Source organism: Nerophis lumbriciformis, linkage group LG29, assembly GCF_033978685.3.
Source record: "Nerophis lumbriciformis linkage group LG29, RoL_Nlum_v2.1, whole genome shotgun sequence".
Classification (NCBI taxonomy): Eukaryota; Metazoa; Chordata; class Actinopteri; order Syngnathiformes; family Syngnathidae; genus Nerophis; species Nerophis lumbriciformis.
Window position 1 is genome coordinate 23,802,501 of NC_084576.2, and position 18,864 is coordinate 23,821,364.

General features: G+C 38.8%; 1 protein-coding gene across 6 annotated transcripts in view; it reads left to right on the forward strand.

Moving 5' to 3' along the window:
* The window catches only part of ptprz1a (protein tyrosine phosphatase receptor type Z1a), a 138,990-nt gene that overhangs the window by 85,721 nt on the left and 34,405 nt on the right, over nucleotides 1-18,864 (forward strand). For 4 of the 6 annotated variants that reach the window (XM_061924698.1, XM_061924697.1, XM_061924699.1 and 1 more), the window contains 4 exons: nucleotides 4,637-4,763; nucleotides 8,446-8,486; nucleotides 8,554-11,047; nucleotides 14,188-14,326. In XM_061924698.1, coding sequence (XP_061780682.1) covers nucleotides 4,637-4,763; nucleotides 8,446-8,486; nucleotides 8,554-11,047; nucleotides 14,188-14,326 — 2,801 coding nt within the window. The remainder of the gene's footprint in view (nucleotides 1-4,636; nucleotides 4,764-8,445; nucleotides 8,487-8,553; nucleotides 11,048-14,187; nucleotides 14,327-18,864) is intronic. The other 2 variants (XM_061924702.1, XM_061924703.1) reach the window with 2 other exon arrangements.

Here is an 18,864-nt window from a genome sequence, read left to right on the forward strand (position 1 = left end):
TGTTATGGTTATTGGTCATGTTATGATTCATGTTATGGTTATTGGTCATGTCATGATTCATGTTATGGTTATTGGTCATGTCATGTTTCATGTTATGGTTATTGGTCATGTCATGTTTCATGTTATGGTTATGATTCATGTTATGGTTATTGGTCATGTCATGATTCATGTTATGGTTATTGGTCATGTTATTATGATTCTTGTTATGGTTATTGGTCATGTCATGATTCATGTTATGGTTATTGGTCATGTTATGATTCATGTTATGGTTATTGGTCATGTCATGATTCATGTTATGGTTATTGGTCATGTCATGATTCATGTTATGGTTATTGGTCATGTTATGATTCATGTTATGTTATTGGTCATGTTATTATGGTTCATGGTATGGTTATTGGTCATGTTATGGTTGGTCATGTTATGATTAATGTTATAGTTATGGGTCATGTTATTATGGTTCATGTTATGGTTATTGGTCATGTCATGATTCATGTTATGGTTATTGATCATGTCATGATTCATGTTATGGTTATTGGTCATGTTATGATTCATGTTATGTTATTGATCATGTTATTATGGTTCATGGTATGGTTATTGGTCATGTTATTATGGTTCATGGTATGGTTATTGGTCATGTTTAGGTTGGTCATGTTATGATTAATGTTATAGTTATGGGTCATGTTATTATGGTTCATGTTATGGTTATTGGTCATGTTATGGTTATTGGTCATGTTATTATGGTTCTTGGTATGGTTATTGGTCATGTTATGGTTGGTCATGTTATGATTAATGTTATAGTTATGTGTCATGTTGTTATGGTTCATGTTATGGTTATTGGTCATGTTATGATTCATGTTATTGGTCATGTTATTATAGTTCATGTTATGGTTATTGGTCATGTTATTATGGTTCATGTTATGGTTATTGGTCATGTTATGATTCATGGGCATGTTGTTATGGTTCATGGTATGGTTATCGGTCATGTTATGATTCATGTTATGGTTATTGGTCATGTTATTATTAGTCATGTTATGTTATTGGTCATGTTATGGTTGTTGGTCATGTTATGATTCATGTTATGGTTATTAGTCATGTTATTATGGTTCATGTTGTGGTTATTGGTCATGTTATGATTCATGTTATGGTTATTGGTCATGTTATGATTCATGTTATGGTTATTGGTCATGTTATTATGGTTCATGGCAATGGTTATTGGTCATGTTATGATTCATGTTATGGTTATTGGTCATGTTATTATGGTTCATGTTATGGTTATTGGTCATGTTATGATTTATGTTATGGTTATTGGTCATTTCATGTTTTGGTTATTGGTCATGTTATGATTATGGTTCATGTTATGATTAATGTTATGTTATTGATCATGTTATTATGATTCATGTTATGGTTATTGGTCATGTCATGATTCATGTTATGGTTATTGGTCATGTTATGATTCATGTTATGGTTATTGGTCATGTCATGATTCATGTTGTGGTTATTGGTCATGTTATGATTATGGTTCATGTTATGATTCATGTTATGTTTTTGGTCATGTTATTATGGTTCATTGTATGGTTATTGGTCATGTTATTATGGTTCATGGTATGGTTATTGGTCATGTTATGATTGGTCATGTTTTGGTTATTGGTCATTTTATGATTAATGTTATAGTTATGGGTCATGTTATTATGGTTCGTGTTATTGGTCATGTTATGATTCATGTTATGGTTATTGGTCATGTTATTATGGTTCATGTTATGGCTATTGGTCATTTTATGATTGGTCATGTTTTGGTTATTGGCCATGTTATTATTGGTCATATTATGATTAATGTTATAGTTATGGGTCATGTTATTATGGTTCATGTTATGGTTATTGGTCATGTTATTATTGGTCATATTATGATTAATGTTATAGTTATGGGTCATGTTATTATGGTTCATGTTATGGTTATTGGTCATGTTATTATGGTTCATGTTATGGTTATTGGTCATGTTATGATTCATGTTATGGTTATTGGTCATGTTATGGTTATTGGTGATGTTGTTATTAGTTATGTTATTGGTCATGTTATGGTTGTTGGTCATGTTATGATTAATGTTATGGTTATTGGTCACGTTATTAGGTCATTGTCATTGTTGGTCATGTTATTTGTTTTTGGTGATAGTGATTGGTCATGTTATGAGCCATTGATATTAGGTAGGTTATGGGTCACATATATATATATATATATATATATATATATATATATATATATATATATATATATATATATATATATATATATATATGTATATATATGTATGTATGTATATATATATGTATGTATGTGTGTGTATATATATATATAAATATATATATATACATATACATATATATGTATATATATATATATATATATATATATATATATATATATATATATATATATGTATGTATATGTATGTATATATATATATATATATATATATATATATATATATATATATATATATATATATATATATATATATATATATATATATATATATATATATGTATGTGTGGGGGAAAAATCACAAGACTATTTCATCTCTACAGGCCTGTTTCATGAGGGGGGGTTCCCTCAATCATCAGGAGATTTTAATGGGAGCATTCACATACCATGGATTATATAGGGCACAGAGTGGGTGGGTACAGGCTGGTGTAGGGGCGTGGTGATTGGCTCATGTGTTACCTAGGAGGTGTTTCCGTCTGTGGCGGCATGCTGTTACAATTTCGCTGCGCTTGTTGAGGGATGACAGGTCTGGACGGTAAATAATAAACAGTTTTTCTTTCAAGCATAGGTTGCATCTTTTATTACCACTATTGTAAGGTGTGCTGGATGCAAGAATTTGCCATGTTATTGAATATTCAACATTATTGTCTTTGAGGTCCCAAATGTGTTTGCTGAGTTCTGTGGTATTCCGCAGGTTTTGGTTCCTGAAAGAAGCCTTGTGATTGTTCCATCTGGTTTTGAACTCTCCTTCAGTTAATCCTACATATGTGTCGGATGTGTTAATGTCCTTGCGTGTTACCTTAGATTGGTAGACAACTGATGTTTGTAAGCACCCCCCGTTGAGAGGGCAATCAGGTTTCTTTCGACAGTTGCAACCTTTGTTGGTTTTGGAGTCGCTTTGTCCGGGGGCCGACGGCTCGCCAGCCTCAATCTGAACCTTGGTATTTACCGTGATGACGGACTGGCAGTGTGTCGCGCCTCGCCAAGGAGCAGCGAGAATACCAAGAAGCGCATATGCCAAATTTTCAAAGAGAACGGCCTACGGATCACCATTGAAGCCAACAAGCAAACCGTCAACTTCCTTGACGTCACTTTCAACCTGAGAAATAACAGCTACCAACCATTCACGAAACCCAACACAACACTCCAATACGTGCACCATGACAGCAACCACCCACCCACCACCACGAAAAGAATACCTACCGGAATTAATAAAAGGCTATCGATGCTGTCATCTAGCAAAGCTGAATTTGACCAAGCAACCCCCCCGTACCAAAAAGCCCTTGATGAAAGCGGATACAATTTCACCCTCATCTATGAACCCACGCCAGGAAACCAACCGAAAAAGAACAGAAAACGAAACGACATCATCTGGTACAACCCCCCATACAGCAAAAACGTCTCAACTAACATTGGACACAAATTCCTCAATCTGATTGACAAACACTTTCCCAAAGACAACACCCTAAGAAAAGTATTCAACAAGAACAACATTAAATTGAGCTACAGCTGTATGAACAATATACGACAAATCATCTCAAACCACAACAAAACAATTGCAAATGAGCCGTCGGCCCCCGGACAGAGCGACTCCAAAACCAACAAAGGTTGCAACTGTCGAAAGAAACCTGATTGCCCTCTCAACGGGGGGTGCTTACAAACATCAGTTGTCTACCAATCTAAGGTAACACGCAAGGACATTAACACATCCGACACATATGTAGGATTAACTGAAGGAGAGTTCAAAACCAGATGGAACAATCACAAGGCTTCTTTCAGGAACCAAAACCTGCGGAATACCACAGAACTCAGCAAACACATTTGGGACCTCAAAGACAATAATGTTGAATATTCAATAACATGGCAAATTCTTGCATCCAGCACACCTTACAATAGTGGTAATAAAAGATGCAACCTATGCTTGAAAGAAAAACTGTTTATTATTTACCGTCCAGACCTGTCATCCCTCAACAAGCGCAGCGAAATTGTAACAGCATGCCGCCACAGACGGAAACACCTCCTAGGTAACACATGAGCCAATCACCACGCCCCTACACCAGCCTGTACCCACCCACTCTGTGCCCTATATAATCCATGGTATGTGAATGCTCCCATTAAAATCTCCTGATGATTGAGGGAACCCCCCCTCATGAAACAGGCCTGTAGAGATGAAATAGTCTTGTGATTTTTTTCCCACACATACATATATTGCGCTCTACTACGGTATCGAGCACTATTTTTTGGATAACCTTATTAAGACATATATATATATATATATATATATAAAGGTCATTGTTGGTCATGTTATTTGTAATTGATCATAGTGATTGGTCATGTTATGGTGCTACGGTTGACGCCCTCGTCTTTCCGTCCCACCAGGGGGCGATACTGGACGACGTAACCGCCAACTCCACCTACGCGGTCCAGGTGGTGGCGGTGTGCGCCAACGGCCTCCGCGGACGCGCCAGCGACGTCCTCACGGTCGCTATGGCCGTCGACGACCCCGGTAAGAGCGGCCGTTACCGAGGACGACCTTAGCTTAGCTTTTCTCATCTTAGCAACGTGAGGCGTGGAGAATATTATGTCCGTGTAAGAATGTATGTAACCTTTTAGTCATCGCCGTCACGCCTCGCCACCTTCCTGCGTCTCTTGTTTCTGCTTCTCTCCTTTTTTTTTCTGTCTTGGTTAGTAGTTCTTCATTTTGAGACGCTCGTTGTGTGGCTCACCACCTCACTTCCTGTGTCGCCGTCTTTGTTGTGGCGTGACCGTAAGACGGTTTTTTCATCTTCACAAAACGTTATTTTTTATTCCACTTGCATGCCGAACACCCAGAGGGAACATTAAAGCTACAGTATGTAACAGCCACTGATTGACGGACCAATAAAGCGTATGACACACACAACTTGGATGGATTTATTTAGAGACATTGACATTTAGTTTCACTTTCATAATAAACCTGTAAAATCTCACTTCATGCTTCACACCAGTTTCAACTGGTCTTCTTGTGACAGGTAAGACCGCTCACTCCTTTTTGTTTTACGCCTCCTTGGTGGCAGATGGGCGGAGTTCAAACTCCTCAGAGGGGGAAGACAAGACTTATTAGAGCAGGGGTGCTCAAGCTTTTTCCACTCAGGGCCAAAAACCGACAAATCAGTGGTTGGTGGTTTTCACCTTCAAAACCTGTTCAATATGTTTTCTTTTAAAGAATTAGACAATGCAATTTCGGTAGAAGTCTCGTAACTGACGGAACTGACAGTTAGCACGCTCGCCAGATAGCGCCAGGTCAGAAAAAAATAGCAAAATGAGCTAAATAAGCTAGCATGCTAACATGCTAACAATAACATGCTTACAGTTAGCATTAGTGAAAGACAAAATGATATGACACCGAGGTCTAAACTGGCTAAATTAGCTAAAAAAAAGCTAGCGTGCTAATGCTAGCATGCTAAAATGTTAACTAACGTGTCAAGTACCGAAAAGTATTATTGAAAAATTTGTCTAAAATGCAAGCTTGTTAGCATGCCTCAAGTAGCAAAATATGACTGAGGTGTTTACCTATAAAATTAGCTAACAAAAAACAAACAGCTAGCATGTTAATGTTTACATGCTAACAGATATCATTCATCAAGTAACAAAATACCTGACGCTGAGGTGCAAAATTAAGAAAAAAGGTAGCATGCTAGCAGTATTATGCTAACATGCTAACAATAACATGCTTATATATAGCATTAGTGAAACACGAAATTATACGACACTGAGGTCTAGACCTGCTAAATTAGCTAAAAATGCTAGCGTGGTAAGGCTAGCAGGCTAAAATGTGCTGAAATATACTACTGAAAAATTTGTCAAAAATGCAAGCATGCTAAAATGTTAACGTGTCAAGTACCGAAAAATATTACTGAAAAATTTGTCAAAAATGCAAGCATGTTAGCATGCCTCAAGTAGCAAAATATGACTGAGGTGTTTACCAACAAAATGAGCTAAAAAAAAAAAACGCTAACATGTTAATGTTTACATGCTAACAGATATAATTCATCAAGTAACAAAATACCTGACGCTGAGGTGCAAAATTAAGAAAAAAGGGAGCATGCTAGCAGTATTATGCTAACATGCTAACAATAAAATGCTTATATTTAGCATTAGTGAAACACGAAATTATACGACACTGAGGTCTATACCTGCTAAATTAGCTAAAAATGCTAGCGTGGTAAGGCTAGCAGGCTAAAATGTACCGAAAAATATTACTGAAAAATTTGTCAAAAATGCAAGCATGTTAGCATGCCTCAAGTAGCAAAATATGACTGAGGTGTTTACCAACAAAATGAGCTAAAAAAAAAAAACGCTAACATGTTAATGTTTACATGCTAACAGATATAATTCATCAAGTAACAAAATACCTGACGCTGAGGTGCAAAGTTAAGAAAAAAGGTAGCATGCTAGCAGTATTATGCTAACATGCTAACAATAAAATGCTTATATTTAGCATTAGTGAAATACGAAATTATACGACACTGAGGTCTATACCTGCTAAATTAGCTAAAAATGCTAGCATGGTAAGGCTAGCAGGCTAAAATGTACCTAAATATACTACTGAAAAATTTGTCAAAAATGCAAGCATGCTAAAATGTTAACGTGTCAAGTACCAAAAAATATTACTGAAAATTTTGTCAAAAATGCAAGCATGTTAGCATGCCTCAAGTAGCAAAATATGACTGAGGTGTTTACCAACAAAATGAGCTAAAAAAAAAAACGCTAACATGTTAATGTTTACATGCTAACAGATATAATTCATCAAGTAACAAAATACCTGACGCTGAGGTGCAAAATTAAGAAAAAAGGTAGCGTGCTAGCAGTATTATGCTAACATACTAACAATAACATGCTTATATGTAGCATTAGTGAAACACGAAATTATATGACACTGAGGTCTATACCTGCTAAATTAGCTAAAAATGCTAGCGTGGTAAGGCTAACAGGCTAAAATGTACCGAAATATGCTACTGAAAAATGTGTCAAAAATGCAAGCACGCTAAAATGTTAACGTGTCAAGTACCGAAAAATATTATTGAAAAATTTGTCAAAAATGCAAGCCTCAAGTAGCAAAATATGACTGAGGTGTTTACCTACAAAATTAGCTAAAAAAAACAAAAAACAGCAAGCATGTTAATGTTTACATGCTAACAGATATCATTCATCAAGTAACAAAATACCTGACGCTGAGGGGTATACGTGCAAAATTAAGAAAAAAGGTAGCATGCTAGCAGTATTATGCTAACATGCTAACAATAACATGCTTATATGTACCATTAGTGAAACACGAAATTATACGACACTGAGGTCTATAACTGCTAAATTAGCTAAAAATGCTAGTGTGCTAAGGCTAGCAGGCTAGAATGTACTACTGAAAAATTTGTCAAAATGCAAGCATGCTAAGGTTAGCATGCATTAAGTAGCAATATATGACTGAGGTGTTTACCTACAAAAGTAGCTAAAAATAAAAAACAGCTAGCATGTTAATGTTCACATGCTAACAGGTATCATTCGTCAAGTAACAAAATATTTGAACGCTGAGTATTACACTTGCAAAATTAGCAACAGAAAAAAGCTAGCATGCTAACAATAACATGCTTACAGTCAGCATTAGTGAAACACCAAAGTATGACACTGAGATCTATACCTGCTAAATTAGCTGAAAATGCTAGCGTGCTAATGCTAGCATGCTAAAATGTTGACTAACATGTCAAGTACCAAAATATATTACTAAAAATGTGTCAAAAATGCAAGCATGCTAAAGTTAGCATGCATTAAGTAGCAAAATACGACTGAGGTGTTTACCTACGAAATTAGCTAAAAATTAAAAAACAGCTAGCATGTTAATGTTCACATGCTAACAGGTATCATTCATCAAGCAAACATGCAAAATTAGCAAAAAAGCTAGCATGCTAATATTATTCAACAATGTGCCGGACCATGCTTTGGACACCCCTGACTTAGAGCAAAATATTTTAGTTTGCATGATGGCATGTGTTGGACTTTTATTTTGAAATGTCTAAGCTTTCCTTCTCCCGCTGTCACTTCTAGTCTGGTGTTCCTCTCAACTCTCCAGAATGTTGGAACCCTGTCTTTGTTCATTCCGTCCTCACGTTGGGTCGGGTTTATTCTGACTGATTTGTGTTTTACCTGTCTTGCAGCAAATAGTCTCCTCCCACCTTCAAATGACTTTGAGGACGAGGTAAGACGTCTTTGATGTCAAATCTTGGATCGAGTATCACGCTTGTAACACCTTGACTTGTCACCAGGACATCTACCAACCGCACCTCTCCTGGGATGACGCCGTAAAAACGGAAGACCCGCCGTGGATTCCGACAAAGTCCCCAAGGACCTCCACATCACCTCCCCTCCTCCAACCTGTCGCCATAGCCACCACATCAGGGTCTGTTGTTTCAGCCACATCCCTTAGTTCTGGTCGAACCAATGAACGCAGTACCTCCATCGTGCCACCAGAGACCGCCAGATCACCACACGTCCAAGGGTCCAAGGACTCCACCCCTTCTTTTGACATCACAACCAAGCCGGCGCTCACTTCTGCCACTGTTTTGCACGCGAAGGCCAGCGACGCCCTTGGCGGCGTCAGTCCAAAGTCCCCTGAAAGCCGTAGCGTCAGTATGACCACGAGCACAGTAACGACTTTAGGCGGTCAAGGTGCGCCCTTAAACGGCACTGTCTTTAACGTGAGCGGCACGGCATCGTCCGTCCATTTCGGGACAGATGAAGGTCCGGCAACGCCCGAAAGGGACGATTGGGCCACCGAGGCAAGCGGACTGGAAGACGTCCAGGGTGTCCAGAGAGCGCCGTCTTCCTCGTCAACCCCGGGTGTGTCTCGTACCACATCCACAGAGACATCCATGCGACGGAACAGTGTTCTCTCGCAGACCGTGGCAACGCTCTCGAACGGACTGGAAGACGTCCAGGGGGTCCAGAGAGCGTCGTCTTCCTCGACAACCCCGGGTGTGTCTCGTACCACACCCACAGAGACATCCATGTGGCGGAATGGTGTTCTCTCACAGACCGTGGCAACGCTCTCGAACGGACTGGAAGACGTCCAGGGGGTCCAGAGAGCGCCGTCTTCCTCGGCGACCCCGGGTGTGTCTCGTACCACACCCACAGAGACATCCATGTGGCGGAACGGTGTTCTCTCGCAGACCGTGGCAACGCTCTCGAACGGACTGGAAGACGTCCAGGGGGTCCAGAGAGCGCCGTCTTCCTCGGCGACCCCGGGTGTGCCTCGTACCACACCCACAAAGACTTCCATGTGGCGGAACGGTGTTCTCTCGCAGACCGTGGCAACACTCTCGAACGGTGAGCCCCTCTCTGTTGGCCCCTCCTCCTTCCCGCTGTATGGTGTCACGGATCCTGGCCCTGCCCCCTCCGCCTGCCTGCATGACCTTCCCCCTTCCTCCTCCTCGCTGTTTCCCGCCTCTGCCTCGGACCCCCAGCATGCCGCTACCGCATTGCTGCCTAGTAATGACCCAGCTTCTGACCCCGCACCCTCGCTCCCTGTCCCTGCACCTTCTGACCCCTCCCTCTATAGTGCCACCTTTGATGATTTGGTGTCTTTCTCTTCGGGCGAGCCGTCAGTGTTTAGCCACACTCCTCACGTCCAAATGGCGCCGGAGCCTTCTTACGGGGTGGAGCTGTCAGAATGGGGCGTGACCCTGTCCCTCAGCCCCACCCTGCACCCTTCGGTTCTTCTTGCTAGCGACCTCCCGCTTTCCGGCGCTACACCAGGTCTAAAGCAGTCATTTTCTAACGAGGTGGAGCTGTTCAGGGACGCCACAGGAAGCTTGCTGGAGTCCTTTCTCCCTGAGGTCAGCGGTGACGGCTTGTCCTTGGCGAGTGACGTGGACACCTTGTGCGGCTGCTCGCTGGGACCGTCGGTGTCCTCGTCCTGGCCACACGCCACGCCTCACCTCATCCTGCCATCCTCTTACGCTAGCGTGGGCCCGCCCTCTGCCTCTGGTGTCGGTGGTGGCGACCTCGCGAGTTCCCTTTCTGCGCTGGGTTCTGCTGGTCACTCCTCAGATCGTCCTCTGCTCACTTCTTCCTCGTCTTCGACGCCGCACTTCCACCTCCTGGACGCCATTCACAGTGCCCCGCCTCTTTCTGTTGCAGCCACAACACCTGAGTCCTCGTTCTCACTGTCTGATGAGACCTCCGTCCTCCCTTCCTCCCCCACAACCTCCGTCCCCGCAGTCGCCACCCCTGAATGGACAGTGGACACCAGTAGCGGTGTCTCGGGTTCAGCGCTCTCCCCTGACCGGCAGGACGGCACGGATCAGGACTGGGACAGGGTCCAGTTCTCGGCCTCGGGGGAGAGCACGCGTCCCCATTCCACCGACGCCACTAACACCGCTTCCTCCACCGACGCAACTAACACCGCTCCTTCATCCGGCAGCTCGCAATCCGGACAGACCCCAGAGGATCTGGAAGATCGGTCCTCTGCGTTCTATTTCGATAGCGAGAGTGGCAGCGGCAACGCCACTGGATCAGAGCGAGCAGGCCAGGTTGTGACGCCAAGTGTTCCCGCGCCGACCTCGACTGCGCCGCTGATCTCGACTCCGCCGCCGACCTCGACTCCGCCACCGACCCCCACTTCGCCCTGGTCGCTGGGCGGAGACGAGGAGAGCGGCTCGGGTCAGGGCGAGAGTCTTTACGACAACGAGACCTCCTCGGACTTCACCATCTCCGAGCGCACGGGACGCGAGTCGGAGAAAGAGGAGGAGCCAGTCGCAGGTAACACGCCGTCAGGGAAGGAATCGCTGAGTCATGCCTGCAAAGTGTGACTTCATGACGAGATGCGAGAAAGTCAAACAAAACCGATTCATAGCGTTTAATAATTTCTGTTCCTTCCACACGTTCACCTCACCGCCTCACTTTCACTAACGTCTTACAGAACAGGCGTGTATCCCAGCATGCATTTGTTCACCGTCATTGCACTTCCACTGATATGTTCTAACCAGAGATTGTTTATGAAACATGATTAAAAAAAAAAAAATCTTATTCTTCACTAGTTTGGATCATGGACCATGATCTGACCCGCCCTGAGCTAGACGAGCCTGCCCCCTGTCACTTTTTGATGAAGCAGGCTTCACTACACATCATTACAAAAGTTCTGCCAACTATCCGTCTGTCAGTTACAGACATGGGGGTTGTAGGTTGAATCATTTAGGGTTTTTTTCAGTGAATATGCTAACTTAGCATGATGCTAAAATGTCATGTTAGCATCTAGCTCACATAGCTCTGCTAGTGTGGCTAACTTTGCGCGGTGTTAAAATGTCATTTTAGCATGTAGCTTACATAGCTATGCTAGTGTGGCTAACCTACTGTGTTGCTAAAATGTCAAATTAGCATATAGTTCACACAGCTTTGCTAGGTTTGCTAACTTATTGGTTTGTTAAAATGTCATGTTAGCATATAGCTCATATAGCAATGCCAGTGTTGCTAACCCTGCATGACGTAAAAATGTCATGTTAGCATGTAGCTATGCTAATGTTGCTAACTTATTATGATGTTAAAATGTCAAGTTAGCATGTAGCTCACATAGCTATACTAGAGTGGCGAACGTAGTGTGATGTTAAAATGCCATTTTAGCGTGTGGCTTACATAGCTATGCTAACGTTGCTAACCGAGCACGATATTAAAATGTAATTTTAGCATGTAGTTCACACAGTGTTGCAAACCTAGCGGTTTGTTAAAATGTCACGTTAGCATTTAGCTCACCTAGCTATGCTAGTGTTCCTAACCTGACATGATGCTAACATGTAATGTTAGCAGGAATCTCACCTGGCTGAGATAGTGTTCTTAATCTGGCATAATATTAAAATGTCATGTTAGCATTTAGTTTATATAGCTATGCTAGTGTTGCTGACCTAGTATGATGTTAAAATGTCATTTTAGCATGTATTTCACACAGCTATGCTAGTGTTGCAAACCTAGTGGTTTGTTAAAATGTCACGTTAGCATGTAGCTCACCTAGCTATGCTAGTGTTCCTAACCTGACATGATGCTAACGTGTAATGTTAGCAGGAAGCTCACCTGGCTTAGATAGAGTTCTTAATCTGGCATAATGTTAAAATGTCATGTTAGCATTTAGCTCATATAGCTATGCTAGTGTAGCTGACCTAGTATGATGTTAAAATGTCATTTTAGCATGTAGTTCACACAGCTATACTAGTGTTGCAAACCTAGCGGTTTGTTAAAATGTCACGTTAGCATGTAGCTTACCTAGCTATGCTAGTATTCCTAACCTGACATGATGCTAACATGTAATGTTAGCAGGAAGCTCACCTGGCTGAGATAGTGTTCTTAATCTGACATAATGTTAAAATTTCATGTTAGCATTTAGCTCATATAGCTATGCTAGTGTTGCTGACCTAGTATGATGTTAAAATGTCATTTTAGCCTGTAGTTCACACAGCTATGCTAGTGTTGTAAACCTAGCGATTTGTTAAAATGTCACGTTAGCATGTAGCTCACCTAGCTATGCTAGTGTTCCTAACCTGACATGATGCTAACATATATTGTTAGCAGGAAGCTCACCTGGCTTAGATAGTGTTCTTAATCTGGCATAATGTTAAAATGTCATGTTAGGATTTAGCTCATATAGCTTTGCTAGTGTAGCTGACCTAGTATGATGTTAAAATGCAATTTTAGGATGTAGTTCACCTAGCTAAGCTAGTGTTCCTAACTAAGTATGATGTTTAAATGCCATGTGAGCCTGTAGCTCAACTCGCTGAGGTAGTGTTCTTAACCTGCCATGATGTTAAAATTTCATGTTAGCATGTAGCTCACACAGCTATGCTAATGTTGCTGACCTATTGTGATGTTAAAATGTCATGTTGGCATGTAGCCAATAGAGCTATGCTACTTCTTCACCTAGCATGATGTTAATATTTCATTTTAGCATTTAGCTCATATAGCTATGCTAGTGTTGCTGACCTAGTATGATGTTAAAATGTCACGTTAGCATGTAGCTCACCTAGCTATGCTAGTGTTCCTAATCTGACATGATGCTAACATGTATTGTTAGCAGGAAGCTGAGATAGTGTTTTTAATCTGGCATAATGTTAATATTTCATGTTAGCATTTATCTCATATAGCTATGCTAGTGTTGCTGACCTAGTATGATGTCAAAATGCCATGTTAGCATGTAGTTCACCTAGCTAAGCTAATGTTCGTAACTAAGTATGATGTCAAAATGTCATGTTAGCCTGTAGCTCAACTCGCTGAGGTAGTGTTCTTAACCTGCCATGATGTTAAAATTTCATGTTAGCATGTAGCTCACACAGCTATGCTAATGTTGCTGACCTAGTGTGATGTTAAAATGTCATTTTAGCATGTAGCAAATAGAGCTATGCTACTTCTTAACCTAGCATGATGTTCAAATGTCATGTTAGCATGTAGCTCACACAGCCATGCTAGTGGCTAACTGAGCGTGATGTTAAAAAAAAAAATCATGTTAGCATGTAGCTCACATAGCTATGCCAGTGCAGCTAACCCAGGGTGATGTAAACACTTCATGTTAGCATGTAGCTCACTCAGCTATGCTAATGTTGCTAACTTAGCAGGATTTTAAATGTAATGTTAGCACGAGGGTCACACAGCTATGCTAATGTTTGTGTCCTCAATGTGTGTGTGATATGTGACATCTATTACATTGGACAAGTGCACACTTGTCAAAAGGGACTCAAGTACACGATAGTGCTTATTAGCATTAAAGCTACACACACACACACACCTTGGTTGCACTTGTATCATAATAGCAATGTGTGTGTTTGTGTGTGTGTGTGTGTGTGTGTGTGTGTGTGTGTGTGTGTGTGTGTGTGTGTGTGTGTGTGTGTGTGTGTGTGTGTGTGTGTGTGCGTGTCGTGCAGACGTCAGCAACAGCAGCCACGAGTCTCGAGTGGCATCCATCAGGGAGGGCGAGAGGAAGGCCGCGGTTCCCCTGGCCGTCATCTCCACCCTCACTGGCCTCGGCCTGATGGTCCTCATCGGCATCCTGGTCTACTGGAGGTGAGCTACATGTGGTGGCCACTAGAGGGCGCCACACACCCACAATAGGAGAGCTCAGCTGGCTGATGTGTCCATGCATTGTTGGCAAATGTTTTACTTTACTGTATATTATTTACTTGTTACTTTATTGTAATGTACTTTGTTTACATTTGTCGCTAACTCATCTTTCTCTTGCATTTTATTGGTTGGCAAACGTGTCCAAGGCAACCAAAAAACGAGCTTAGAAACCAATTCTTTAGTATTACTTATGTATAATGTTACTTATTTAGCACGCTAACATTTCATGCTACCATTTTAGCTCATTATTGCTTTTGATACATGGCGACAAATTAGAAATATGCTAACTTAGCCTATGGTAGCGTACTGATATTGACATGCTAATGTTTTATGCTAACATTTTATCTCATTTTATTGGTTTAAACCTAAAAATCATGTATTTTGATACTTGGCGACAAATTAGAAATATGCTAACTTAGCCTATGGTAGCGTACTGATATTGACAAGCTAATGTTTTATGCTAACATTTTATCTCATTTTATTGGTTTAAACCTAAAAATCATGTATTTCGATACATGGCGACATATTAGAAATATCTTAACTTATCCTATGTTGGCATACTAATATTAACATGCTAATGTTTTATGCTAACATTTCAACATATTTTATTGGTTTAAGCCTAAAATCATGGCTTTTGATACTTGGCGACATATTTGAAATATGCTAACTTACCCTATGGTAGCGTACTGATATTAACATGCTAATGTTTTATGCTAATATTTTATCAAATTGTATAGGTTTAAACCTAAAAATCATGTATTTTGATACATGGCGACATATTAAAAATATGCTAACTTATCCTATGGGAGGGTACTGATATTAACATGCTAATGTTTTATGCTAACATTTGATCTCATTTTATTGGTTTCATGTATTTTGATACTTGTCGACAAATTAGAAATATGCTAACTCATCCTATGTTAGCATACTAATATTAACATGCTAATGTTTTATGCTAACATTTCAACATATTTTATTGGTTTAAGCCTAAAATCATGGCTTTTGATACATGGCGACGTACTAGAAATATGTTAACCTATCCTATGTTAGCATACTAATATTAACATGCTAATGTTTTATGCTAACATTTTATCAAATTGTATTGGTTTAAACCTGAAAATCATGTATTTTGATACATGGCGACAAATTACAAATATGTTAACTTATCCTATGTTGGCATACTAATATTAACATGCTAATGTTTTATGCTAACATTTCAACATATTTTATTGGTTTGAGCCTAAAATCATGGCTTTTGATACATGGCGACAAATTAGAAATATGCTAACATTTTATCAAATTGTATTGGTTTAAACCTAAAAATCATTGCTTTTGATGCTTGGCTACATATTAGAAATATGTTAACTTATCCTATGTTGGCATTCTAATATTGACATGCTAATGTTTTATGCTAATATTTTATCTAATTTTATTGGTTTAAACTTAAAAATCATATATTTTGATACATGGCGACATATTAGAAATATGCTAACTTATCCTATGGTAGCATACTAATATTAACATGCTAATGTTTTATGCTAACATTTTATGTAATTTTATTCTAAAAATCATGTATTTTGATACTTGGCGACATATTACAAATATCTTAACTTATCCTATATTGGCATACTAATATTAACATGCTAATTTTATACTATAAGTTTTGCTAATTGGATTCATTTGAACCTAAAAATCATGGATTTTGATACTTGCCGCCATATTAAAATAATGCTAACTTATCCTATCTTAGCGTGTTAATATTAACATGACAAATTATTATATACTAACATGCTAATGTTCTATGCTAAAATTGTAACGAAATCTGTTCATTTCAACTTAAAAATCATGGCTTTTGAAACTTGGTGCAATCTTAGAAGAATGCTAATTTCTCTTACGTTAGCATGCTAAAATTTTATGCAACCTAAAAATCATTGATTACAGCATGTTACTAGGTGTCATCTTAAATGTATGCTAACGTCATCATGCTAATGTTAGCGAGCAAATGTTTTATCCTAGTATTTTTGCTAATTGTATTTATTTGAACCTAAAATAATGGATTTAGATGCTTGGTGCCATATTACAATTATGCTAACTTATCCTATGTTAGCGTGTTAATGTTTTATGCAAATATCTCAGCTAAATGTTATTTGTTTAAACCAAAAAAATCATGGCCTTTAAAACTTGGTGCACTCTTACAAGTATGCTAACTTCTCATATGTTAGCATGCTAACATTTTATGCCAGCACTTTATCTAAGTTTAATTAGTTTAAACCTAAAAATATTTGATATGTTTTATGCTAGTATTTTTGCTAATTGTATTCATTTGAACCGAAAATCATGGATTTTGATGCTTGGCGCCATTTTAGAAGTTTGCTAACTTTCTCTATGATATCATGTTAACATTAGCATGCTTATATTAGCATGGTGTCTTTTTATTCCAGCATATTCGTAAACATTTTTAGTTTAAATTTAAAAATCATTGCTTTTGATACTTGGCACCATCTTGGAAGTATGTTAACTCTTCCTTTTTTTTAAATTACGATAAATTAGCCGCGCAGTTCAAAGCGTAGCAAAAAAGTAGCGGCTTACAGTTTGGATTTTACGGTCATTTTCCGTGACATCTCCTGTATTTTGACATGCAAATGTCGAGGTTTGAGTGTCTTGAGTGCGGTTGAAAAGTGAGTTTTGGTGAAAGGATTAGAAATGTTTCATCAGTTTGAAGTATTAAGGACTTTGCTTGAGTCATAGATGTGAGAGTTATTATTAATATATCTTTATATCGTGCTCCTCGTTAAAAGCGCAGACAAAGCTTGCGGCGTTTGAAAGAGTAACCTTGACGAGACTCCCGACTTCATTTATCCACAGTTAAAAGCACCGGGTTTTATTCTTTAGGTAAGAGGTAAAAAAAAAAAAAGGAAGGAAAACAAAAACCTTGGGCTGACGGTGAAATAAATGTAAGATTCAATCCTGTCTGCGATGATTGTTTTTCATCTGCTGGTGGTTGTTATCTGGCCCACGCTTGTGTTCGAGGCAGGATTAATCAGGCCGGGGGTAGAAAAGGACATCCTGCAGATTATGTCCGACATGAGGGACCTTGTCCCGGGAGTCCCCCGCCCCCGCACCTCCAGTGCGCTAATCCCGCCGTCGTGTTGGCAAGTCCTCGGTGCTCACTTGGTCGCTGCTGTTGGCCTTTTTTTTTTTTTTGCGTTCTTGAGCTTTTCACTGCACTTCACCGCAAATTAGCATGAAGCTAAACTTCACTTGCATTTAGTGATTATCAATTATTTTCTGTAAATAGCACCATTTGTCTATAATATTGTTATAAGTACACCTCTGCAAAACATTGTATCTTTATGAACATTTATAAATAAGTATAATTTGTCTATAACATTGTTATAAGTACACCTCTGCATGACACTATCTTTATTAACATATATAATTAGTATAATTTGTTTCTCTATATTATTGTTATAAGTACACCTCTGCATGACACTATTTTATTAACATTTATAAATAGTCTAATTTGTCCATAACGTTGTTATAAGTACACCTCTGCATGACACTATTTTATTAACATTTATAAATAGTCTAATTTGTCCATAACGTTGTTATAAGTACACCTCTGCATAACATTGTATCTTTATTAACATTTATTAATAGTATAATTTGTCTATAACATTGTTATAAGTACACCTCTGCATGACACTATCTTTATTAACATTTATAAATAGTATAATTTTTTTTGTCTATATTATTGTTATAAGTACACCTCTGCATGACACTATTTTATTAACATTTATAAATAGTATAATTTGTCTATAACATTGTTATAAGTACACCTTTGCATGACACTGTTTTTTAAATTCATTTATAAATAGTATATTTTGTCTATAACATTGTTATAAGTACACCTCTGCATGACACTGTTTTTTATTAACGTTTATAAATAGTATATTTTGTTTATAACATTGTTAAAAGTACACATCTGCATGACATTGTATCTTTATTAACATTTATAAATAGTATCATTTGTCTATAACATTGTTATAAGTGCATCTCTGCATGACACTGATTTTTATTAATTTATAAATAGTATATTTTGTCTATAATATTGTTATAAGTACACCTCTGCATGACACTGTTTTTTATTAACGTTTATAAATAGTATATTTTGTCTATAACATTGTTAAAAGTACACATCTGCATGACATTGTATCTTTATTAACATTTATAAATAGTATATTGTGTCTGTAACATTGTTATAAGTACACCTCTGCATGACACTATCTTTATTAACATTTATAAATAGTATACTTTTTTGTCTATATTGTTGTGATAAGTACACCTCTGCATGACACTGTTTTATTAACTTTTATAAATAGTATAATTTGTCTATAACATTGTTATAAGTACACCTCTGCATGACACTGATTTTTATTAATTTATAAATAGTATATTTTGTCTATAACATTGTTATAAGT